Source organism: Prunus avium, chromosome 2 (genome assembly GCF_965620075.1).
Source record: "Prunus avium chromosome 2, drPruAviu1.hap1.1, whole genome shotgun sequence".
NCBI lineage: Eukaryota > Viridiplantae > Streptophyta > Magnoliopsida > Rosales > Rosaceae > Prunus > Prunus avium.
The window spans coordinates 43149543-43174645 of record NC_142285.1 but is presented as its reverse complement, the minus strand read 5'-3'; the positions used below and the strand labels follow the sequence as shown (position 1 = coordinate 43174645).

The 25103-nt window shown below is 36.9% G+C and overlaps 3 protein-coding genes across 5 annotated transcripts; 1 reads left to right on the top strand and 2 right to left on the bottom strand.

Moving 5' to 3' along the window:
• Positions 1-858: 858 nt before the first annotated feature.
• On the top strand, positions 859-2987 carry PDV1 (plastid division1). Of its 2 annotated transcripts, none has more exons than XM_021970567.2 (2): positions 859-1270; positions 2173-2987. In XM_021970567.2, exons 1-2 carry the CDS (start codon positions 956-958, stop codon positions 2665-2667), a joined length of 810 nt encoding a protein of 269 aa, XP_021826259.1. In that variant the 5' UTR covers positions 859-955; the 3' UTR covers positions 2668-2987. The 2 variants fall into 2 exon arrangements, with proteins under 2 accessions (XP_021826259.1, XP_021826258.1); XM_021970566.2 differs by having other exon boundaries at positions 862-1270; positions 2164-2987.
• Positions 2988-10028: 7041 nt separating this feature from the next.
• Positions 10029-12004, bottom strand: CRF3 (cytokinin response factor 3). Its single transcript, XM_021970574.2, has one exon. It carries the CDS (start codon positions 11419-11421, stop codon positions 10327-10329), a length of 1095 nt encoding a protein of 364 aa, XP_021826266.1. The 5' UTR covers positions 11422-12004; the 3' UTR covers positions 10029-10326.
• Positions 12005-21325: 9321 nt separating this feature from the next.
• On the bottom strand, positions 21326-24576 carry UBC10 (ubiquitin-conjugating enzyme 10). Of its 2 annotated transcripts, none has more exons than XM_021970619.2 (5): positions 24406-24576; positions 24226-24305; positions 22698-22825; positions 21996-22100; positions 21326-21698 (listed from the first exon to the last, which is right to left on the bottom strand). In XM_021970619.2, exons 2-5 carry the CDS (start codon positions 24293-24295, stop codon positions 21555-21557), a joined length of 447 nt encoding a protein of 148 aa, XP_021826311.1. In that variant the 5' UTR covers positions 24296-24305; positions 24406-24576; the 3' UTR covers positions 21326-21554. The 2 variants fall into 2 exon arrangements, with proteins under 2 accessions (XP_021826311.1, XP_088104972.1); XM_088248846.1 differs by lacking the exon at positions 24406-24576 and adding an exon at positions 23160-23247.
• Positions 24577-25103: the final 527 nt, after the last annotated feature.

The window sequence follows — 25103 nt, the reverse complement described above, 5'->3', positions numbered from 1 at the left end:
CCATTGTGTGATCGCAACACACAAACTCCTCACTACATCCCTCAAATGATTTCTTGGTTATGCAAATGATTGATTAATTAATACTCGAAAACTTACAATTGAAATAACTTAACAGAAACTATCTTGTTTATAAAGATCACAATCCACTTTTCTATTGAATTTAAATTAAAGGGTCCGTGCAAAGGATCCACTAGTGTAGTGGTTTTAAGCAATTGCTTCTCCATGAAAAGTTATGGGTGCGTTCCTCTTATTTGACATGTTTCCATTTTTCTTTTTTTTTCTTTTTTTCTATTGTTAACAACCATTGAATGACACTATATGGACTTGAACCCAAATTGCCTACTAAAATCAAGGGGATGAATTCCAACTCAACCAAATACACATTTGTGTTACTTTCCTGCACTTTCAAGTATATATATAATACCTATAATATTAATATACATAATATACATGTAAAAAAAATAGGGAGCCCTTAAAAATAGAGGGCACTTAGCGATGGCACCACTTGCACACCCTCAGAGTGGCCCCTGCTCTCAATAAGAAATGGAATTAGGAAAAACTCACACACACGCACACTAGTACTGTGGGGATTTGAACCACTTGAGAACAATAGCACACCAAATAAATGGCCGATTTCAACTAACATCTTATTAATAAAAAATAATATGATTATCAAAAAACCCCAAAGGAAACATATGTTAGAAGTGTGACATAAAACACGAAAAATAGCTAAAATGGACGGCTTAGATTGTCCGTTGATTTACGCATCTCATTTGAATAAAAGAGTGGTGTGTGTACTGTATCAGCGCACTTTATTTGTTGCTGGCGCTACATCAACTCCCACGTGTCGCACTTCACCCGTGACACCTAACAAACTCGAACCCTCTCAGCTGGACCACGCTCTCTGAAAATTGAAGCCCTAGAAATTAGTCTCTTCTCACCCAAATTTCCCTCCATGAAATGGGACATGGAAATCGAAGAAATTGAGGCGGTGCTCGAGAAGATTTGGGACCTGCACGATAAGATCAGCGACGCCATCCACTCAATTTCGAGAGCTCACTTCCTCAGCTCTGTCAATGCCCTGAGAAGTTCCGACAAGAAGAAGCCGCACGCCAACGACGTCGCTGTTGATGAGAACCGGACCGGCTACGTCTACGTGAAGGACTTCCGACTCGACCACGACGATGACTCGGCGATTCGGGAGGCCAAGAGCCTCAATGCGATTCGGACCGCGCTCGAGAACCTGGAGGACCAGCTCGAGTTTTTCCATGTAAGTTCATGGCTTTCTAGGGCTTGTCTTGTTAGTTTCTGTTTGCTTACTTGAAAACCGTAGGAAATTAGAAGAATAAGCGACGAAATGTTTGATTGCGTCTAGTCGTTTGAGCTGTATTAATTATAGAAATTAGACAAGTCGATATATAAATGCTTACATAAAATATGGCTCATTCGGATTTCAATATTTTAAGATATTTGTTAGATTTTTTGGTGGTGGTACGTGTAATTTGGTTAGTTTCTGTTTGGTTGCTGGGAAAATGAAAGAGATGAAAAATTAGTAAGCAAAATTAATGTGTAATATATGGTTTATGCAGTTGCAGTATCTGAAATTCTGTACTAAGTAGCTAAGTGCTTATGTAGTATGAAAACTGTTCAGCTTGGGTTCCTTCTTTCTATGGAATATAAATTTGTGCATAGAGCATTAAAAAGCATAACACTAGTGCAGAGGCAAATGTAATTCCAAATATGATCGGTGGAGATTAGAGACACGTAGGTTTGTTAATGGTTTCCATAGAGCAAAAGAGATTATGATAAGTAAGGGATAAAAAAAATGGTGATGAAGATTGCTGACCATTAGGTGGCTTCTCTGTTCAATTGTACATGAGTAGGAAGTTTTCATAGGACAAACCGGTTGCATTACCTATAGAGTGCTTAAGGTAAAGTGGTTGGGGATTAGTCCTTAACTTCAACTTTGAAAACCATGATTTGAAGTTGTATTGTGACTTTGTTGCGTATTGCTGACAGTAGCATTGCTCTTAAAGGACGAAATACTCTGTTTCTGTAACTGCTGCGTGGTTTTGCTTGTGAAACTCTCTGTTTGGATTGCACTTTGATATTCCGCATGTTCCCAGCTCAGGTATAATTGTGTCAATTTGTTTTCTTGTCTAGACTATGCAGGTGCAGCAGCGGGCTGAGAGAGATGCTGCGATTGCACGGTTAGAGCAAAGCCGTATTGCTTTAGCAATGAGATTGTCTGAACACCATGGTAAGAAATACCAAGTTATTGAAGAAGCTCTTGCCTTTGTGGGAGATGTCTGTGATGCAAGTCGCTTCGTTTCACCTGAAAATCTTTATGGTCCTCCAATCAGTCCTTCTGGTGAGAAATTGGAAGCCTGTGAAGGGAAGAGGTCAAATATTATAATCAAAGTTCTCATTTCAAGTATCAATTTTGCTAAGAAATCCCTTAAATTGGATAATATGGGTGGAATACTTGTCAATGCTGGTTTGGTGGCAGTTAGCATGATTGCATTGGTGCATCTGAATCAAGTAGCTATGAGGGAGCATCCACAGAAAATGGAAGACAGCAGAAATGCTAGAAAAACTTCCCGGGTAGAGGGGACTTTGTCGACCAGTCGTTTCAGCAACTTGGATGTGCTATTGGCTAGGGGTTAGCTCAGAAGTCTTAAATTTCTGTAGCACAGAATTAAATGGTAGGTAACCAAACTGTTGGTATAGTTGTATTTCATGCCACGGAAAGTTTGCAGAATTTGGCAAAGAGGTTTGGTAATGAGTAATCCCGTAGGTTGTTCTTTTTCAAACTGCAGTAGAGACATAAAGCTTCCTCTCCTCCGTTAGGCTATGGGCGAAGGTTTGGTAAACATATACCCGTAGATGTTTTTTTTTACAGGTTGTTTGGTTTCCTTCCTGTTGTCGTTTGAAATTCTTTTGTGTATATTAAGCACTCTGATATCTACAGATTGTTGATATACCAACTTAGGCTCGTCTCTGATTGTGTAGGCAATGGGCCTACATATATGAGGTTGGCCCAATTTGTAGAACCCACTAAAACTGCCAGCCTTGCTCCCAAAACTAATAATGCGAGCTCCAACTCTAAAGCAATCTACGAGGCGAGAAGCCATGTTTCAAGTCAAAGAGCTTGAAACCAGGAGGTAACCAATGACGTCATTAATTCGAAACCTAAAAACTCAACAACACATTTTTCAGAAAACCCACTTGCATTGCAATTCGCGTGCATCAAAACTCGAGATATTCTGATAGCTGAGGACCCATTTACATGGGCCAGCCCTCTAGACTTTGGACGCCTAAAAGGCTGTCTGATTTACAGGAGCCAACCCCTGTGAGACTTTGGAGCCTCATCGTCACTTTAAAGGCAATAATAAGGCCCTTAAATCTGATTTTGGTCAACCCAATTTGAACACACATTATTTATAACGATATCTTTTTCTAAACCTTGCTGACCATACCACATGCAACTTGCGAGAAACAAGCAAAGCAAACCCATTTGTGTATTTAGAGTTAGACCAACCTTGGTGGATTGGTTGTCAATGTTCAGTGTGACTCATGTTTAATTGGAACCAAATTCAGATTGAATAATATATGATGGGGGGATAATGTCAAATTAACAAAAGGAATAATGTCGGAAAGCAATTTGCTCTATTGTTTAGGCTTTTTGGGGTGTTGGTCTTTGCCAAAACCAAAAAAGTTAAAAAGGGTTTGAACACATAATTAGCCTCATAATTTGCAGCTGTGTGTAAACACTTTCTTGGACTTCCTATTGGATGCGTGCATCACTCAAAAGCTCATGTAATGTAACAAACAGAAACAGAAGCAAAGAAAAACTTCCCCTTTTGAAGAAAAAAATATGTATGATATGAGAAGACAAGGTGAAAACATCCTTCCCAACTTTTCTTCCTCCTTTCGTGATCTCAAATTGACAACAAAGATTTTGTGTCCTCTTCGGTAGAGAATGTCAACCAAACGAGGCACCGGCTCAACTCGAAAATACAAAAAGGAAATTGCATTTATAAGAATTTTAGTCAAAGTGGAAACATAACTCAATCGAATTTGTCTTTAACAGTGTGTTTGGATTAAGGAAATAAACTTGGGATTTTGATAAAAATCAGAATTTATAAATTGACATGAACCAATTCCCGTATTTGGATTAAAAAAAACATAGATATTTAAAAATTTCTCATGGAAAAAGACATGGAATTTGGATGTCATAAATCCTAACTTTAAATTCTATCTAAAAGTGCGAAATTGAGTTTAAAAAAAAAATAACTTTACAAATAAAGGTTAAATTCCGTATTTTAAATCCGTCACTCAAACAAAAAACTTTATAAATTATAGAACATTAATTTCCGTTATTTATAAATTCCTTTGTACTTTGAAATTTCTTCATCCAAACACACCGTAAATGATTTGAAATGCTAAGTAAACTATCAGAAAAAGATATTCATCTTTTGGGAACGATTCAAACACAATCTATTTTGCACAATCTACTGGTTATGTTTTGTATATTTATCATTATAATAAAGTGAACCAGCTGAGCTGTCGACATTAATAAAGTAGCTGCACTGCACCTAGTGTTATTTTCTTTGTTTTTCTCCCTCTCAAATGCAGAAGTCATGTCTTTTTTACACAGATACACACGTGAAGCCATGCACTCTCACGTTTATTATAAACAATTAAAACATATCATGCCTCATGTCGGATGCCGGGTCGGGATTTTGAGTACATATAATTCCAGCACCATATGTACTCAAATCCCGCACCATACATCTCTATATGCACAGGCCTCTGGACTGCTAAAATACACATGCAGGTGCATGCCAAAATTTTATTTTGAACTTCTCAAAACCCAATGAACCTTTTGAGAATGAATGATTGGAAGAGCGTCGCGGGAGGGGAGGGACAATAATATTAGATTGGGAATTTAACAATATTAAAGATATATATATATATATACTCCAACTCATTGTATTATATTACATAAATTACAAGAATAGAATACAGAAAAGACATTGCTTTGATTTCAAGTTTAATGAGTACTATAGACTATGGTCCATATTCAAGAAAATTCTCCTCTATATGCAGAGAGAAATGTCACACATTCTCTCCGTCCCATAAGGCCATAACTCCATTCACCATCGCTGTCGGTAGGTGAAATTGAGTAGCGTCTTCCGCTGGTGGGATCCATGAGGTGGTGCCGGTGCCACGTGTCTCATGATAAAGCAGTGCTGACTGCTAATGGGAGTTTGCCACGTGTGCATAGAGATGGGAGACAGTTGCAAATTTGGGAGGTTGCAGAGCAGAGGCCCCATATATTTTCTTCACGTGTTACCCACCCCATTTGTCTTCTTGGCCCATGGGCCCTCCTGACCTCTTTAATTTATTTATTTTTTTTAAAAAAGGTAAAAATTAAGATTAAAATTTTTATAAAAAAGAAAGGAGGAAAGTGTTTATAGTGTTAGATAGATTGGACGGTTGCCGTACACGAGAACGTGAGTGATGAGAGGTCGAACATGATTCGTCAACCTTCAACTAAAAAGTCATCATTCTCTTTAATTAAGCACGATTTGGTGGAGCCTCTCTTAAACACTTTAGGACTCAACTGTTTCAAGTTTGATGACCCATCAACAAAACTTCAAGGTTTAGAGGTAATTGCTCCTAATTACTTCTTCGTAAGATATATTTAAAACTATTGAATATAAAACTGTAAGACATGTTCCAGTTAATGCATGTGGAAGCATTAATGTAGCCCCAAAAAAGAAGAAAAATCAAAGATTTATAGGGTGGGCGATCCATGAGAAGTGGCTGCAGGCAGCTGCTGCTGCTGCTGCTGCTGCTGTTCTGAGGCCAAAGTGGTGGGGGGACCAGGCAGGAACGGAAGGAAAGAAAAGCAAATGTAGTCTGTATCTATATAGGGAGATACAACTTACAATCGGGTTCAGGTTGTGTGTTGTCACTGTTCATTAATTTGGTATACATACAAAAATTCATCACTTGAAATTCGAAAACAGACACAGTGAAAGGAGAAAGAACCCCACTTGCAAATTACAGCAAATCAGAGGAGCTTAACCATTAGTAACCATGCATGCAACTTGCAACTAGTCTCTGACGTTAGTTATAAAGCCTGCTCTACTTCTTTTGCTTTCTCTCTCTCTCTCTCTCTCCTTTGCCTCTACTAATTGCCCCACACCTCCCCCCTCTGCTTAGTTGACAAGTACCCCCCAAAATCACTATTCTTAAACAGTAGCATAATATTTTCTACTTAAAAGTGATACAAGCAGCTGGTATTTGAATTTAACCGAGTACACTGTAAGAGCTTTGGTACGTATAATAAATCAATAAATCAATAAATCGAAATGTCCGTTTATGCGTGCATAATCGACTGTAACTAACTTATACGTACAATATCTATGCTATGTCCGTTTATACGTGCATAAACGATTGTAGCTAACTTATACGTACAATATCCATGCTATGGCTTTTAGGTCATGGTGTGCAGGTAATAAGGAAGTGTGTGCCCAGCACTCAGGCTCGTCTTGCTATATAAATACACTAATGCTTTGCTTCCGCATAGAACAGAACAGAACAGTGTATCCAGACAACGTAACAAACAGCAAATTTAGAATTTTAATAATATTTTATAAAAATTACTATGTATACGTGTACGTTTTACTGTGGTTATTCGTGCATGCATCTGCTGTTTTTGTTTTTTAATATCCTATTCCTATGCGTTATGAAACAATGTCAATCTGTGACAGTTGTCTTCGGAATCAAAGGTTGACTAGTTACCACATTTTACCCCTCACCTCACCCACCATCTTCTTCTTGTTTGGTTTTTCTCCAGAAATGAAATTTCCATAACCTTTTCCCTCTCCTTTCAAATCAAATCAAATATTTTCTTTTTCTTTTTTCATAGTGACAGACAAATACAATATCTGCAGTGCACTACGCTCCCTTCCCTTGAATTATTCACGAATGATGAACCCTAAAAAGAAAAGAAAATAAATTGGGTTGACTGGTGCTGGTGGTGAGTAGTGACACGCTCATTAAATATATTAGAGAGAGTAGATGAGGGAGGGTACAAGAAGAAGAAATAATTAATGATTAATCCCATTCCATCCCATTAATTAATTAATTTTATTATTTTTGTCAGCAACCACCTTCTCTCAATACTGTTGATGGCCGTTGCTGGCACAATTGAAAATTAAGTGAGTATGGAAGAAAAGTTGCTCGACGAATTCAATTTGTAACATAAAGCGTCAGTTTGTGTTTATGCGTTTTGGTTAAAGTTGTCAGCACACCATCACCAACTTGCAATGATGCATAATATATGCCACTTTCTCACTTTTGACCTAACCATGTTTTCATTATTTTCTGTGTCAAAAACGAGAAGAAAAAAAACACACACACAGACAGTAATTTAAGAAAAACATCTCACCTTCATCAAAAAAAGAAAAACATCTCACGTGAAAAAAAAACAACATGATCATCAATGTTTTTTTATTATTTATTTTTAATGGTGTGGTAATTTTCAAAAACGAGTTTGCAATCATTTTGTGATGATTGAGAGAGAGTGCATGCTTTGTTTTGGTATATCAAACTTTTTTGTGTGTGAGTTGCTTAAACCATAATTTATAATACCAGAATCTACGTTCCTTCTGATTTTATTATTTCCAAAATATTGAGTTGAGTTGGGTGCGCATTAAAACGGTGAATGAAGACTCCGTATCTAAGTACATTCATTGTTCAAAAATTTGTGTGCTTTGACAGTCGATTATTGAGTTCACTAATTAATTAGGGAGAGAGAGGAAGATAATAAATGACAAATCAACCAACTTACCCTAAAAAAATCTAAATCCCCCATCGGTCAAGGACATAATAAATAGCCGTAAATAGAAATAAATCATTTGTGAAAGACTTTTCCTTTGATTAGCCATAGCCTATTAGCCTGTAAGAGACACCACCTACGACTCTAGACATGTAGAGAAATCTATAGTCCAGGTCTTGGTCTCCTTCATAGATCCGGGTACGTCATTTGGGGATATTAAAAGTTCCATTCCATTCCATGTGACATATATATATGTATATATATTACAAACAAAAAAACACACACATTTAACACGTGACAATCAATTTATGTACTTGTTTCTTGCTCTCTCGTTATCAGTAAAGATAAAGCTGTAATTAGGAAATTATTAATGATCATAATAATGCGTTTACTTACTTAATTAGGGAAACGGTATTGAATGGCATTTCCCTTTTTGAGAATATTAGGGAAGATGCATGAAAGAAGTTGCCTGCCTGCTGCCTATGTAGTTGTGCCTTATATTAGGGAAAAATATAAGAAGAAAGAAAAGCATAGATAGTCAAACTTTAGAGCCCTTTTGTTAAATTTTTATTTGCGGCATTCTCATTCTATATGAAATTGAATGTGGAGAAGTCAGCAACACACACAGCGTATGAAATTGAAATTATGAATTGTTTTCTTAGGTTACACGCCCAAATTGCATGCCATTTTCTTTGATTTTGCATACATTGACCCAGTTCAATTCATTTTCCTTACCAACCGGTCCCTCCCTCCGTCACCAATCTCATCAACTGTGAAATAAAAAGAAGCAAACCTCCGTCGGCTGGCTCCATGCATCATGTCCACAGTCTTATGGAGGAGCCCTTTGCATTGGAATAATGCTAGACGGAGGCAATGGGTCAACTCAAATCAAATTATGTGTTTCTACCTTAAAAAGCTTTTCCTTCCATTCCATGATTTCACACCCGGAAAACACAACTCTAATCTAAACTGATGTGATGTGATGTGATAATTACGGTGCCAATTATGCTGCTACAAAAGTAATCCATTTGAACATTATAAAAGAGTACTGTCAAATTGCCAATTCATCAGGGTTTAGGGTAAACTCTCTATATTTATGAGTGGAGATACGTAGGTTAATCAAGTTTTAGACACAATTATGATTAATTGTCTACTTTTCTTTCTCTTGAGTCTTTCCATTAACATGTAAATATCAACTTATTTGAGACATAATCATGGGGGCTACTTCCTCTTGTTTACTCTCAAGCAACGCAATTACCAGTGTTTGCAAATTGCAAGGGCCACTTAAATAATTAATTTGTGATAAATAGGCACACGAATCTTCTCATAATATTCAACAACAACATTCATCTCACGAGTTAATTTTCCCCATAATATTTCTTAAAATGACATCAATATTTCAAATCCTAGTTGCAAAAGATTTGCATTCATAGCCAACAAGAGTTTGTTGAATTTATAAGGATCGTTCTCTTCACTAGCAAGGGGCTTATGTAAGTCCTAAAAAAAGTCTTAGTATGCCCTGATTCTAGGATGGGGTAATCTCCCCTCCTCCCAAACTTTTTATCACCAACAAAAATATTGCATTCATAGTACCATCTCTTTTAGTTTTCCACTTAAAAGGTTGAATTGCTACATTCCTAGTTGTAGCATCTTGAAAACCAGTCAAAATCAAAAGCAAAACAACTAGATATTTTTGTAAATAAATATTATACTTGGCGGGAAGGATCATTTTCCATTTTCCATGCTTGCCAATTCAGATTTTGCCAAAGTAATGATGCCAGCTCAGCTCGGATTTAAATCCCTCATTAGCCATTAATACATCACATAACATTCACAATAAAAAGGCCACATTTAGTTTTTGTTAGCTTATGCTTTCGCCGCATAAAAAGGCCATATTTATGTGAACGTGTGACAATATAACAATAGCCATTATAAACGTTGAAAAAAATGAACAAGAAACAAACAAAAGCTCCAAAAAATTCACACCTATATTGACCCAATTTAACCAGCCACCACCGCAAATCGCGCGACTACTCCTAATCTCTCTCTACTCGTGGTTTGGGCAGAAAGAATGCCACGGTGGGTGACTTCAGTAATTAACAAATTTAATTTAATTAATTATGCTTATCAAAAGACAAAGTTAAAAGGCGATGACTGTGTTAAAGCCAATATATATTTAAAACATTATATAAATACCTTCATTAATCCGTCAAAATTAATAAATAATTATACACTCGCTAAACCACAAAACTCTCACTCAACTAATCTCTCTCCGTCAATTTTTTAACGGAGATGTTTAAACGAATAAATAAGTAATTACTAATACTAACACAGCAAAATTAATAATTAAAAAAGATGCCGAAATTTGGTCCGTAACAACAAAAATCTGACCCAGAAATCGGTCAGGCAACGGCGGCAAAACTGTGGCTTCTGACTGGCTCAGGCTCAGGCTCAGGCTCAGTCTCAGTCTCTCAGAGGACAACAAGGGGGTCTGAACCAAACAAAATGTCTTGAAAATAGTCCTCCCCTCCTTGGCACATAGACGACGTCGTCGGTGACAACGACGTGTCGTATGTGTCACCAAACATGTCGCTGAAATCCTCCTTCAGTAAACACTCGGGAAGCGTCGCGGCCGCGGCGGTGGCGTCGTCGAAAAACATCGGCGTATCGAAGAACAAGGGAGAATCCGGGGCTGGGAAGCTGAACACGTCATCCAAGTACGGCAAGTCCAGAGGCAAATAATTACCCAAATCGTCAGATACGAAATTCGTACCGGTCTCATCTTCACACTCCTGCATCACTTGGTCAAATACCTGAAGCTTTTGCGGCTCATGAGCTTCTTCCATTTTGGGCTGAGTTCTGAAGTGAAGAACAGAGGTAGGGGATGAAAGATTGTTGTGAGACTCCGACCCGGAATCGTAACCAGAACCCGACGTCGTTCCGTTGGTGATCTCGACCTCAAGAGACTCAATAACAGGCTCAGCCTCCTCGATGAGAGGCTCAACGGGAAGCTCTGGCTTCTCTTCTTCTTTGGGTAGCGGTGAGACAAAATTAGTTAAAGCGTCAGGGCCGCGGAGTTTAATGGCAGCATTATCATAAACCATAGCGGCCTCCTCAGCAGTTTCGAAGGTCCCCAACCACAGCCGTACACGTCGGGCGGGATCTCTAATCTCAGCCGCCCATTTGCCCCAAGGCCGTTGCCGTACGCCGCGGAACTTCCTGCTCCCATTGGTCTGCGAAATGGAGTTTTTCACCATCGGCCGACTCGCCGGAGGCTGGACGGTCGAGCGTTTGCGGCCGTTGTTGGGGAGGACCAAGGTGTTTCTGAAGTCGGTTTGGATGTTGATTTCGTTGATGTAGTGCTTCACTCTCTGACGCCCAAAAAACTCGTCTTCTTCGCCACTGGAGGAGTCCGTGGCGTCTGGATCGGTCATAGAAATTCGAACGATTCTCGGGATGGATGAAGAGGTAGACTCTGTTGTTGGTTTCTTCCGGGGTTTGGTCAATTTTTTTATGGTGTTTCGGTGCTCAGTGTATTTGATTGGACATAGAATACTAGAGTCCATTTTCAAGTCCAAGATTTGTTCTTTTTTCAGTGGTGGTACGGGAAGGCTCTTTGATTCTCTCTCTCTCTATCTTCGCATCGGAAGGAAAAAGAATCAGAGACCCCACAAAGGGAGGCAGAGAATAAAGAGGACCAGTAAGCAAGAAGACTCAAAAACTTAGAGATAAGCAGAGAACAGGGAAGAGCCTTTAACAAAGGCAAGAGGAAAGAGAAAAGGAGAAAGTTTCAGAGGGGAAGAATGATGTTAAAAGAGTGGTGAGGAAGGAGGGTCTTAAAGGAGGAAGCAGAAAAGCATAAATGGTAAGTGAGTTAAGTTGCCCAGCCAATTCACTCCTGATTGTAAAAGTATCAAAACAGGGAAGTTTTTCTTTGATTTCTACAGTGTTTGATACCTGAGGGGGCTTAATCAGGAAACTCTGATCAAATCCCAGCAAAGTGTTGAAGAATAATCGAACAAGAATATAGCGCGAGAGAGAGAGTCAAGAGGGAGGTAGGGGTGGAACAAGTATGCGGAATGTTTTCAGAGTTGAGAGAGAGTGAAGAAGAAGCAAAACGATTTGTTTTGTATGTTTAGTTTCGGTGACCACCAAAACACTCCATCGCTGTTTTATAGGATCTCAATAGCCGAAATTAGAAAATCCCAAATTACTGTTCTAATATTTTATTTTATTTTTATTTTTTATAAAGTAAGTAAAAATATCAGAAGCCGGTTACTGGTTCCGGTCATAACCGTGGAGATATGAGAAACAGATACCATATACGGTCCGCCACATCCCGAGAATACGTCCAGATTGTTACACGTATACATGGTGGGTCCGCGACAAGTTCGGCCCCAATGAGCGAACATCATAAGCTGCTGACTCAGCAAATATCATTTCACTTGTGCATCTTGAACTCCGTGAGGCCTGTCACGTGAGGCCCAAGATGCCCGGCCCTGCTACATTCGTCGGTCAAATTGTTTGACCGCTTTAATTTACTTACTTACTCTTTTCTGCTCGTGGGTAAATAAGGTAAGCATGCGAGGGTATTGTTGTCACTTTGTAATCCGTTGCCATGGTAACAGTTCAACTTGTGCTGGCTTGGTGGGTGATTTTAGTGTTTTTTTAATTTTAACCCACTTTTTAAAAAAAAATTACTTTTTAACAGCTGGTAGTAACGTGGCGGGCAACTTAGAATTCGCCGCCATTTATAATTGGGGTTTTGTACGTCTCTGGGTTTTTTCTGCCGATTTGTTCCTACTACCGAGATATGCTCACCTTCCAATCTGATCACTTAATTTGTTTACGCTAATTTCTTGCTAAGCAAGTCTTTTCAAAATTCACAAAAGAAAAAATAAATTAAAGTCTTATTAATTTACCAGGAAAAAAAGAAGAAGGTAAATGAGTCTAAGTGTGAGTCTAAGTGTGATTAACTATTCATGTCACCTTTACCACTTAATATTTTTATTTATTTAACATCAGATAAGAAATTCTACGTGTAATTTCTCTGCCAGCTATTAATTTGGTTTCATTTCCTTGTTTCTAATTTATTCGTGGCATCGTAACGGTCATTTGATATTTTGTGCAAATGATTATTGATAATTAAATAATTACCATAACACAATTTAGAAGCTTCTCATAAAATTTCAACTCCAACCATGTTCCCTAGTTTCGAGAATCGTAAATGATTTATTTCTTTTTTTAGTTTAACATAAATGCTCCCTCTTCAAATAAAATAATAATAATAAATGGTTAGAATTAAATAAATACTTATTTAATTATAGGAGTTCCATTAGAAGTACTTTATCTCTCCTTATATTTAGGAGTTCCTAGAAATCTCCCTATTTTAGGTGTTGGATAGGAAGCATGGTTGGAGGTAGGTTTTCTCACTTCCTCCCTAAATTTTATCTAAGGATATATTCTCTCGAATTTACAAGATAATATACGAAAATTTGAAAACAGGATGTATGCTTAACTATAAGGATATCGAAATTGGTTTGATTTTGAAACTCGTGGAGAAACACCAAATATAAAACATAAATCAGAGTAGTTGACCCCAGCCTGTTGACATTTAATTAACTAATTAACAAAGTTAATTGTCCATTGGTCCATATCTAATCATAGTACGTACAACATTTGCAATTGGTCGGCTGGCTACTATTGTCTTCTTCTATATATATGTGTGTGTGTTTAAGGATATGGGCAGTACATAATCTGTCGTTGTAATTATTGTTCCCCTCCCGTTAATTCCTAGGCAAGTAGCAAAAGCTCCAAGGACTAGGGAACTCAACTTAAATAGACCAGAAGCTAACAAACAGATTCCACGATATTTTCTTGCCTGCAGTAACAATGACAGGGATGGCCTTGTATCAAGAACTTGACCGTGCATTTTTCTTTCTTTGTTTACAAAGGGAGTCTGAATGAGTCGAACCTTAAAATTCGTTAAGAAGCGCGTTGTACTACTAGAGTTACAAAGCACCACTTACCGTCAAAAATTTCAAAAAGAAGAAAGTGTTACGTTACATATATCATATTCTTCGTAGTTAGAGTGATATCTGTTTAAATAAATGCGAGTGAGGATCATACTTAAAAGAAGTAAATATTAGTAACAAAAATGTGAGTCTTGGTATATTATGCTTACATGACTTGAAGGTTAATTAATAATCAAATGAAAATCAGACATTGGCTCCAAACGGTGAATCAAACAAAAAGGCCGACTTGGTTTGTTTTCGTTTACAATTTGAATCCGGAAGACTAAAAGACTAATAAAAACTCATGTTACTGGTGACCTGGGCTCTCCTAGCTCCAGCGATGCAAATGTCATCATTATGTGGCACCCAATGATTGGTTTGTTAGTCCCTCACAATCACAGAGAGTCACAGGTTCCTTATAAGAGATTATAGCTGAATATGAATTCGAAGAAGAAGAAAAAAGAAAAGAAATTGCCGATTTGGATAGGGGTGTTTTGGTTTACATAGCATCAGTTTGCGTTTGAAAATAAGTGGGGTTGAAGCATTATGAGCAAATTGGTCCAACGGAGCACCATTTGTAGGCAAACAAAAGCATTAAGGACTTGTCACGCGTAGCACGCCTGCATGTAAAATCTGATATCTCAAAGACTGACTGACTATATAAATATATATAAGTAATGAACAAAGTGGTGTGCTCTCTCTCTCTCACTCTCACACTCTTTCACATGATGATCATGGCTTATTTCTACGACTTTCTGGAGTCTGGAAACTTCATGTGCCCTTCCTCACTCGGTGTTTATTGTGATTACATGAAAAGTCATTTTCTACTTCACCTTTATTTTTAGGATTATAACAATTAAATTAACCGACTATTTCATCCAATAAGTAAATATATATATATATATATATATATATATATATATATATATATATATATATATATATTGTATAAGTACATTTAAAACTTTACATGTGAATCTCCCTCGACTTATATATATTGTACCAGCAACTTGGAATTTGTTTTAAAAAGCAGCGGCAGCTTCGAATAAAGTTTGACCGTGGTCCTCCAACTATAGTCCGAATGAAGCTTTCAGTGTTGGGAAAGGACAGAACGCAACTGCTATTTTGGGAAACTAGTGCAGGTAGCAGGAATTCTATCTGTTGTTGGAGGATGTATATATGCTATTAGAGCTTTTAACTCATAGACTGTTTTGTTCTTATAATTTAGAAGAATACAAATTGACAACAATTTATTAAGTCTCAGTTTCAAATTATAAGAAAGAGAGATTATAATTTAACTCATAGACTGTTTTCTTAAGTTGTACAGGTGTAAGCGTAGGGGAGAGAGAGAAAGAGAGATTATAATTTGAAGATCCCGTGCATTATGTTTAATTGGGAAATGAAAGTAATTATAAATATGATTAAATATATATATGGATTGGCAAAGTGGACAAAATGAGAGAGTTGTGCTGGTTCTTGGAGTTTGGCCCTGGTGCCATTGAGCCAAGTGAACCATTAATTATCCTCAAGACAGCTAAAGAAGAACATCAAATTCGACAAATCACCGGGTACCTTGCCTCCTACTTGTATATACTTTATACTTTTATAATAATAACGTTATTGTTTGTTTTCTTTTCTGCAACTGATATTGATATATAATTTGTTTTTTTTTTGGTTTTGTTTATATATAAATATATGTATTTGGAAGTATATATATGTTGGTTAGTTTGGTAAAAGCCTACAAATGAATACAACTTGAACTTGGGGATAAAGTCAATGACTCAATGAGATAAGCAGTAAGCAATAGCTATAGCATCAACTCCAAGATCCTTGTTTGATTCTTTGCTCATTAGTCTTTCTAATCCATCAATATTATGTTAATCTGCGTCATGCATGCCCTAGACACCCTTGATTTAAGTGTTGTTACCGGCTCATCATACTCCCAAAGATTATATGTCTTCAACTTTATTCTTTTTTAAATGTACTTTCTCCCCCAAAAAAAAATTGCATGTCTAAATTTGTTTTTTTTTTCCTTTCCTTTTTTTTATTTCTGTACGTGAATGCAAGAACTAGAGTAATGTGGTTAAGTGTGTGTATGTTTTTGTTTTTGTTTTTGTTTTTTTGTGATGGAGAGATTACAACAATTGGTGAGTCTTAAAAAAAAAAAGAAAAAAAAAAAAGAGGGTATAGGAGGATGACGAGCCGGTTTTCTCTTGTAACTCCTAAAAAATTTGTTGAATTTGCTAGGTGGTCTAGTTTCTTTAGGAGAGTTATGGTGGTTAGCGGCCAGATTTTGTTCTTGATGTAACTCACTTGATCTAGGATAACTTAGACTGTAAATAGGGGTTTTTAGACAAGTTATTCGCGATTTATTCTCTCCGAATCGTTTCATTTATAGAGGTGACTCTAGTCACTTGGGAAACTTTACTCATGTATGTTGTATTGCTAATCGAGATGGTTGCCTATGTACTTTTTCAATTGATCTAATAAAATACTACCGCTTGTTTGGTTAAAAAGAAAGAAAGTCAAAATTAAAAGGGAAAAAACAACAATTTCATTGTGCCAAGAATGAATTGAAGTTCCAAATTTATCGCAGGGATGACCCTAAAAGTTGAGAAAACATAAATTAAGGGGGAAGAAAACCACGCACCCATATCAAGTTTGGGTATTTAATCCCAAAAAAAGGTAAATAAAATAATAACAGAACAAGATCTATTGTGAAAAGAAGGGCCACCTCCAGAGCTCCACACGACTTCGAAGCAGATAGCTATGGCTTTATTATTGTGTCGGTATTAATGTGCGTGTGTGTTTCTCTGCTGCAACAAACAACTTTGCTCAGACTTTCATGGCCGTGACCCATAATTTAAACCCTTCTCTACCATCCCTTATACTATAAAACTAATCGTATTTAATTAATATTAATCTTCATTTAGAAACTATCACAAGCTTCTCTTTGAAGCAAGAGATGTTGGTCTCTCTCTCTCTCTCTCTTTCTCTCTCACACACACATGTAATGTAATCTTCATTTTCTTGAGGCAGACAGTTTAAAGCAATAAAGAAAGAAAACAATCCCGTTATAATTACTTTCACCTTCGGAATTGGAACGACAGTGTTTGGGAAACATATGAAGAACGATCACTTCTTCCTTCCTACGACTTGTAGTTCAAAGTTCAAACAGCAGAGGAGGTAGCTGGCTAGCATCCTATTCGCGTGCCTGCAAACTTATATTAAGATTTGCAGTCCCAGTCAGATAAAGTTAATTATCTTTTGCTTGGCAATGCCAAACCTGCATTTAATTATACAGTTTATATTGAAAAGAACAAGAAACATTTGAAAATGATAAAAATCTGGTGATCAGTGTAAAGACGTGCGGGCATCGTGTGCAAAGAGGTTGGGAGAAGAACACCTGGACTGGACTGAACTGCCATTTGTTTCTGCAACCTAAGCTAATCTGCGAAAATATGTTTCATGATTGTAAGTTGTAAGTTGTACGTTCATCACATTGTTTATGCATATTTGAACTTGATATTATAATATTAGTGATATTAATTTAGTACAATATCCCTGCAGGCTGCCGCGTAGAAAAGGTTTTGGGAAGACCTTCTTCATCAGAGATACAATGGCTGTGGCCCATGTATGGAGATTTTGTCTCGAGACTCGACGACAGTGAGTGACCGGCTCAGGCAGTGGGCCCGTCAACTGACACTGATATACGGTTCACGAACCGGTGACCGGCCGCGTTTGCGCTTTGACGGTGACCATGGAACTGTCACGTGTGCTTCCCCATGTGGGGTGATGTGGCCTCACTTGGATTTTGCAACTTAAATATTATTTACGTGCAACTTAATAATATACATATATGTAGAAGAAGAGGAGATTTTTAAAAATGTTTTATGGGTGAATGACCGATGAAGTTAATTTGTAGAATTGCACTTTTGGCCAATGGGTTTATAATTCTTCTCTGACACTGAGGGAAATGAGGAGCTTGCTTGTTAGATGAATGCATTAAAGCAGGGGATTTGGTAGATATTTTCTTTCTATTTTTATATAAAAAATATTTACAATTGATATCTTTAATTTGGGCTAAGCTAGTTAGTAAATGGGTTTCGTTAGAAATTAGAATAAAGGGTTTTCAATTTCCAAAAGCCCAAAAATTAGGAGTATGTATGAGTGTGCGAAGGGATTTGGTAGAGAGAAAACTCAATGTCACTAACTACAACATATGACCAAGAGCAAGACTGGTTATATATATAGTTTCTTTGTTTTGGGTTGTCGAAAACTCATCAAATCTACAAAAATAAGCAAGACTGGTAATTTTCGCAGGTAAATCAAAACACAAGAAGACAGAAACCGACGTTGTTTATGTTATTGTCCGCGTCAGTTCATGAGTACTTGTAATTACATGTGCATATATATATATATTGGATGTTGAAACGGTTTTTTGTCTAATTTTTTACAAAAATAATCTATGAATGTAGATTTCAAAAATAAAAAAGAGACTGTATATATCTATATACACCACAGTTTAGTTTTTGAGCCAACAAATTAACAAAAAGAATTTAACAAAGCTATGTGGAAACTCGGTGGAGTGGAGTGCATGAGAGGCTTTCGTCTTGTACGATGCTCTTTCCAGTGAATATTAGTACGCAATTAGACAATGATTAGTGGTTAATAATGATCTGAACCATCATTATTAAAGAGTGATTTGGAATTTGGATTATTGATGGACATGTTCTCCTTTGCAAACAGCAGCTTCAATACGTCACGCACCTAATATCCACCAAAAAGTCTTTAGTGGAAGTCAATGTCATGGTCTTTCTCATCAGCATTAAGCAGCCTGCATTCAAGCCTTGTCTGTCTTCAAGTCTTCGAGTCCAAGTACATGAAATGAATTAAGATTAGGTAATTAAGGGGTTTAAATCTATCTAAAAATAATGAACCAGATTTTCAGGGACCATGCTCACCCCCACTCGTGGGCACGACCCTTTTGCCGGATTTTATTTTAATCCTCAGTTCAAGTTAGGTTTTCAACTCAGATCCTTTGCATGCATAAAGATTCGACACGTGTATTTTCATATTAAAACATATATTGTGATATGATATGCAACATGGGTCACCATGTCCTTTTGATTTTTATGTTCAAAGGCTTATTTTATTTCATGACACCTAAAGTTCAATGGCCATATATATATATATATATATATATATATTTTTTATTTTTTTTTTATGGGGAAGTTGAACGTATTAAATTGCTTTTGGCATTCCCAGGCATTGTTGTTCTTCATTTGTGACTTTCTGGCCTTCTTCATATCTTTTGGGTGGTGTGGTCTAATTTCCATAAGCTATTTTTAATTATGAGTTGATAACAATCAAATCTTTTTTACTCTTACCAAAATTAAGATCCCACGACAGAGTAAACGATTGAGGCATCACTAAAATCGTGCAGCTCAGTTTATAAAAAGTATTGACTTGCAAACAATAGGTCTCATGTTTGAATTCCTACAACATTATAGTTATATGTATGTGAGAAATCCCCTACCCTATCAATTGTACTATTATCCTCCGTTTGGATAAAATAATTGAAAATTACATAGAATTCTAAAATGAAGGAATTTAGATTTCCATAATTTCAATTTCTATCAATTGAAGATTTTAGAGCATCTACAATGGACTACCTAAATCACCTCCTTAAACAAATTTTAGGGAGGCATTGTAAAAATGCAACTCCAACCATGCGCTCTATCCACCTCCTAAAATAGGGAGTCCTCTAGGAGTTCCTAAATATGAGGAGAGAAAAAGGACTCCTAGTGGCTCCCTATAATTTAATGCTGCCTTATTTAATGAGTATTTCAAACCTTCATTTAATGCTAACTATTCTTTATTTTATTTTTTAATAGAGATGGAACAATCAAAAAAGAGTTATAGTATTTATGACTCACCAAATTAGGGAGTATGGTTGTATTTGAAATTTTTTAGAGAGCTCCTAAAATAGTTTTCTTATATTTTTAGCTAAATTTTAGCTAAGAAATAGAGAGCATCATTGCGGATGCTCTTAGTGTTTGGATTTATGTATGTCGAATTTTGTAAATGACAAAATTTTGTAAATGATGCCTATTTTGGTGGAAATTAAACTCGGGAATTTGATCTTCCAATTTCCACAGTTTTTTCCGTGCGTCATTTAATAAATTCCACACTTACGTTGCCAAACAATGAAATTGTCAATTTCTCCTCTTAAATTTCCGACTTTTAGTTAAATTCCAAGTTATTTTCCCTCATCCAAAAGTATGGTTAAAAAAAAAACCAGATTCAATACAAAACTTTATTTATTTATTTATAAATTTTTACCAATAATAAATAATCTTATAATAGCTCCCGGCCACATTGATAGAGAATCAATCAAGATTGATCCAAGGTTTTTTTCGAGGCTGTTATCTTGTGACCGTTGAAGAGTTGATTGGGCAAATTTCTAGATGTGTTATTAATGCTATGCCGATAAGTTTGACTTTTACCCACCGACAATGGCTACTTTAATCTTTGAGTGGGGAGAACGTGGGGATTTTCCTCCGTTGTTTTTTGTATATACTTTTCGAAATTAGAATTAACTGTTTTAGAATGTTTTATTACTTTTGCAAACTGAAATAACTCATACAAAGGCCTCAAGGTCTCAACTCAAAGAGGTTGGTCCAGCCTTACCCAAACCTGAGATTTTACATTTTAGTTTGGGCTTTGCTCGAGCCTAAAGGGCTCTTAATTTTATACGGGCCATTAGTAAATATAAGAGTCGAACCTGATCAGAATCGCATGAGGAGAAACTGTCACATAATTCATATGAATAGTAACTTCACTTAAGTTTAATGAAATGATTATGTGGCTAATATGAAGGTTCACATGAGAGGTATATATATGGCACCATCACTATAGAATGAGAACATTCATAACAGCCAAATTGAATCCATCAACACACCCACTCAGTAAAGCTGGAGAAGCTCCCAGATTGCATGACCGTGGGGTCATTTGAAGAAAGAAAGTAGAAACTACTAGGCAAACAGTTGAGGGGATGAAGTAATTGATCAATCACTGCAAGTGGATAAGAAAAGTAAGACTTGTTTCTGAAGCCTGGATATACACATTGTCTTCGTTATTACATTATTTTGTGATGCCATCAGTTTTCTATTAAGCGAGAATTTTGATGTACTTATAAATTTGCCAAAACAAGTTATTATAGAATCGAAGACCACCCTTCGGTTGTCTGGCCTCGCTCAATTTTTACTTCATTCATCGTTCACAAAAGAGAGCAAGGACTTTTCTAAATGTACAGAGATACTGCAAATCTTTCCCGACAAATATGGCCAATTTAGATTCAAGGATGACCAGAATTGTAGTCATTTCAATGCGAAAGTTCTTGATCCTGATGGTAAAGTTTCGTCAGCTCAAATTTCCAACAAACAACAAGAAGGAAACAATAGTGGGGAGGCTATTCATTGTTCTAAAGATCACCATTATGATTATCCATACAAACAATAGGAAAGCAACATGTGTTGACTTTTCTTTTTTTAATACTGGGGACATTGTTATGGAACTCTTCTTTAGTCCATTTTAGGATTCAAGAGACATCCCTCATACACAACTAAAACCACGGGAAAGAAGATATAAGGGCCTTCCTATCGCACATACCACACCTCATTTTAGCCCATGGCATATTTCTGGGTCCAGCTCCTTGCTGTCGTCTCATATTTATTCCTGTCTGTCTTGTACATGTGGGCAATCTCCGGCACCAATGGATCATCAGGATTCGGATCCGTCAACAGAGAACAGATGGAAAGCAAAACCTGATAAAGAAAACGAACATTATGATAACTTACAATATAAACAGACCAGTTCGAGTGACAATTGTTTCTAATGAACACCCTAAAAGAAATTAATATCAAAGCTGACTACATTTGTGAGGAAATGTATTTGCAAGGAATGACTCTTAAAGCAGTTTAAAATCAACAGGCTCTGTGTGCAGTGATAAGTCACAGCCACTTTTCCAGAATGATAACATCACAATTGTCACTCCTCTAACTTCTAAAATATAGACTTCTCAAATTTTATATATTGGAGCTTTCAGGGCTATTAGAGCAAACCTTGGAAATAGTTAGAGCAGGACTCCACTGCTCCTTCAAGATGTCAAGGCAAATGCTCCCATTGCTGTTTATGTTCGGGTGGAATACTTTCGTTCTAAATGCCACCTACAAAAACCATCAACTTGTCAGCAAGGGAGAAAACGAGAGAACGAGAATTCCATTATTAGAAAAACGACACAAAGTATTGAATGATGACACAGAGAATGCAATGGTATTTCTGCTATATGCAGGAAAAACGTCCACAACAGCCTTCTTATTGTACTTTATGGAAAGATACAACCCCAAATATTCTCCCTCATCTGGAAAGTAGGAGTACTGCATTAGTTTCTTGCAGTGCAATAACTGAAAATGTGAAGGGCAATGATAATGGTTGTCCCAAGTAAAAGTAGTGGTGGTGGTTGAGGAGGTGGTAGTGGTAGAAGAAGAATACTTACTTAATTACTAAAAAAAGTTCAAAATATGGGTATTCAAGGTAGTAGGTCTGCCGAGTATGGAAGAAAGAAGAAGATGAGTCTGACAAACTTGGTCTCTTACCATAAGGAGATCAATTCAAGTTCAAACCCCAGTCAAACTTCATCACATCATCGGTAAAAGTATTCACTGTTTCCGGGAATTAAGAAAGGAGAGAAAACGAATTGTGTGGACCACTGACGTTCAGAGATAAAGAAACAAACTTCATTCTTAAAATTGGATAGTTAGTACCTTCGGTGGCTTAAAGGGATAATCTGGAGGAAAATGAATAGTAACTAGGAAAACACCCCCAGCATAAGGACTGTCTGGGGGACCCATTATTGTTGCCTGCCAGTGGAACATGTCTTCGGCAACGGGACCTGCAACGTCCCCAAAGAAAACAAGGCCAGAAATTAATGAAATTATACAAATATTTATGGAAAATGGAGCAAGATTTATACAGAATGCTTTAAAAAAGTCTCATTTCAAATAACACAAGAAAGCTCTTGAATGAACATCATCTGTCCTCGATACAGCACTATATATGAGTAAAAATGTGTATCTTCTGAGGGCAATCTGCATAATCATAAAACAAACAACAAAGCATAGAAAAATGACATTATATATTTTAGTCACTTCCTATATGCAGTACAAGAAGAGTAATAAATCTTTTGAATGCTTATGGTCATGTAGAGCAAAGTTCAAAATTTAAACCAGTTGGTAGTATGTAAAGCCTCTGACCAGACTGGATAATCCAGCTGCAGACAACGTCACAATCTGAACATCTGACCAGGTAGCCAAGCTGGACCAATAGAATCCATTACAATTTGGAAAGGGTGAAAATACTAGAAATCAATTTTAGCTAGCTAAACATGCTTTTTGACTTGATTGTCCAGATGGGAATGCCAAAACCATGTTTCACGAATGGTACAAGAGCAATTGCAAGAACATTAGTCAAATGCAAGTTACAACGGTTAAGAGCACATCGAGTCGTGTATCCTATATGCAGGCCAAAGCACTAATCATGCAAATTTGTTACGGAATCAATTATGTTCCCTGTACTACCTACTTTGTAGATATGATGGTTTGCACAATTTTTCATGCCAAGATATGAACACATGCTTATAAACTATGGTCACACCCAAAGGAAAAACCTTCCAAATTTCATAGCACCCCACAAAAACAAATCCATACAGGAAGGCAATTATATGATGAAAAGCACCTAGTGTATAATCATTCTTCATTAATTATCTGGTACATATGGTAGGAACAAACCCAAATTACCCAGAAATACACCCACAATTCTGATCTCAGCACAGGCGACACATAAGTGTACAGGATCAACATGAATTATGAGTGACATGTGGGCTTATACTAATTCTGATCGCAGTTTCGCTTTCCTATGTGAAGTAACTATGCACAAACTGATTAAATAAGTAAAATTACCAATGTTATTGTTGGAAGTCATATTTCAGTTTCCCCTATATGCTTCTTAGCATCAACTACAAAAAATTGACCCAGAGTTTGCAGGAATTTTTCCTTACGAAATTTGCAACATACCAAAATTACAATATTCAACTATCCCAGATAATTCACTGCAAATCACCAACCATGCATAGAGCACCAATTGATCACACTAAACGGAATCATTTGGAATGGAAAGTGGAAAATTAAAGCTGAAATTTCATGCCAACATCGACACATAGATTCAAAATTTATGAGGCAAACAACCCAGAATTCAGAACGGGAAATGAATTCATAAGCAGGAAGATGTGATTACCGGCGCTGCATGATGTAGGAGGATCCTTCTGCAAATCCTTGAGTTCCTTCAAGATCCGTTTGGAGGCCATTTGCGAAACCCTATTTCCAATATCCAAAATCACCATCTCAGATCAAAAACCAAAACCATGCACAACAACCAGCACCTAAAATAACTTAAATTTCAGCGAAGAGATCGTACCTGATAGGAAGAGTTACAGAGAGAAACGAAGACAGAGATCGTCCTCCTTCCTACGTGAACAATGAATCGAAGAAGAAGATGAAGAAAGAGATGGAAAATGGAAATTTAGGAGGGCGGATTGTGAATGTGTTTTGATGAAATGGAACGACTTTTATAAAAACCGCTCTGTAATCGACCTGTTGCTGCTGATTGGCTTAAATTCTATTCCCTCTGTCTGGGTCCCACTTGGCGTTCCCTTTACGAAAATCTCTCTTTCTTCTTTTCTTTTCCCTTTTTTTTTTTTTTTTTTCCGGTTGGTTTTTGTTTTTTGGCGCCGAAAGTCACCGCGGAATCGAATATAGCTTTTGCGTCAAGGTGATTTCATTTGGGACACCAAAGCGACGTCGTTTCCCGCTCCCCCTGAGGCGCGTTCAACGACTTGGTCTTTCTGTTGGCTGCTGCCGTTGGTTAAAAGTTAAAACGCCGGCGGTCAACCACACGGTCGGAGACCGACATTGAGTGGGCCCAATTTCCAATGTGTGATTAAATTCCATCGTCCTGTATTAATTTTTTATTATTATATAAATTTCATCTCAAGTAAATTATATAGATGGCTCATTAAATAAAAAAAGAAGAAGAAGTAAATCATATAATAATTCAAATAATGAATCTATTTAATTTTCTTAAATTTAAGTCAGGATTTTATTCTGTTTGATGAC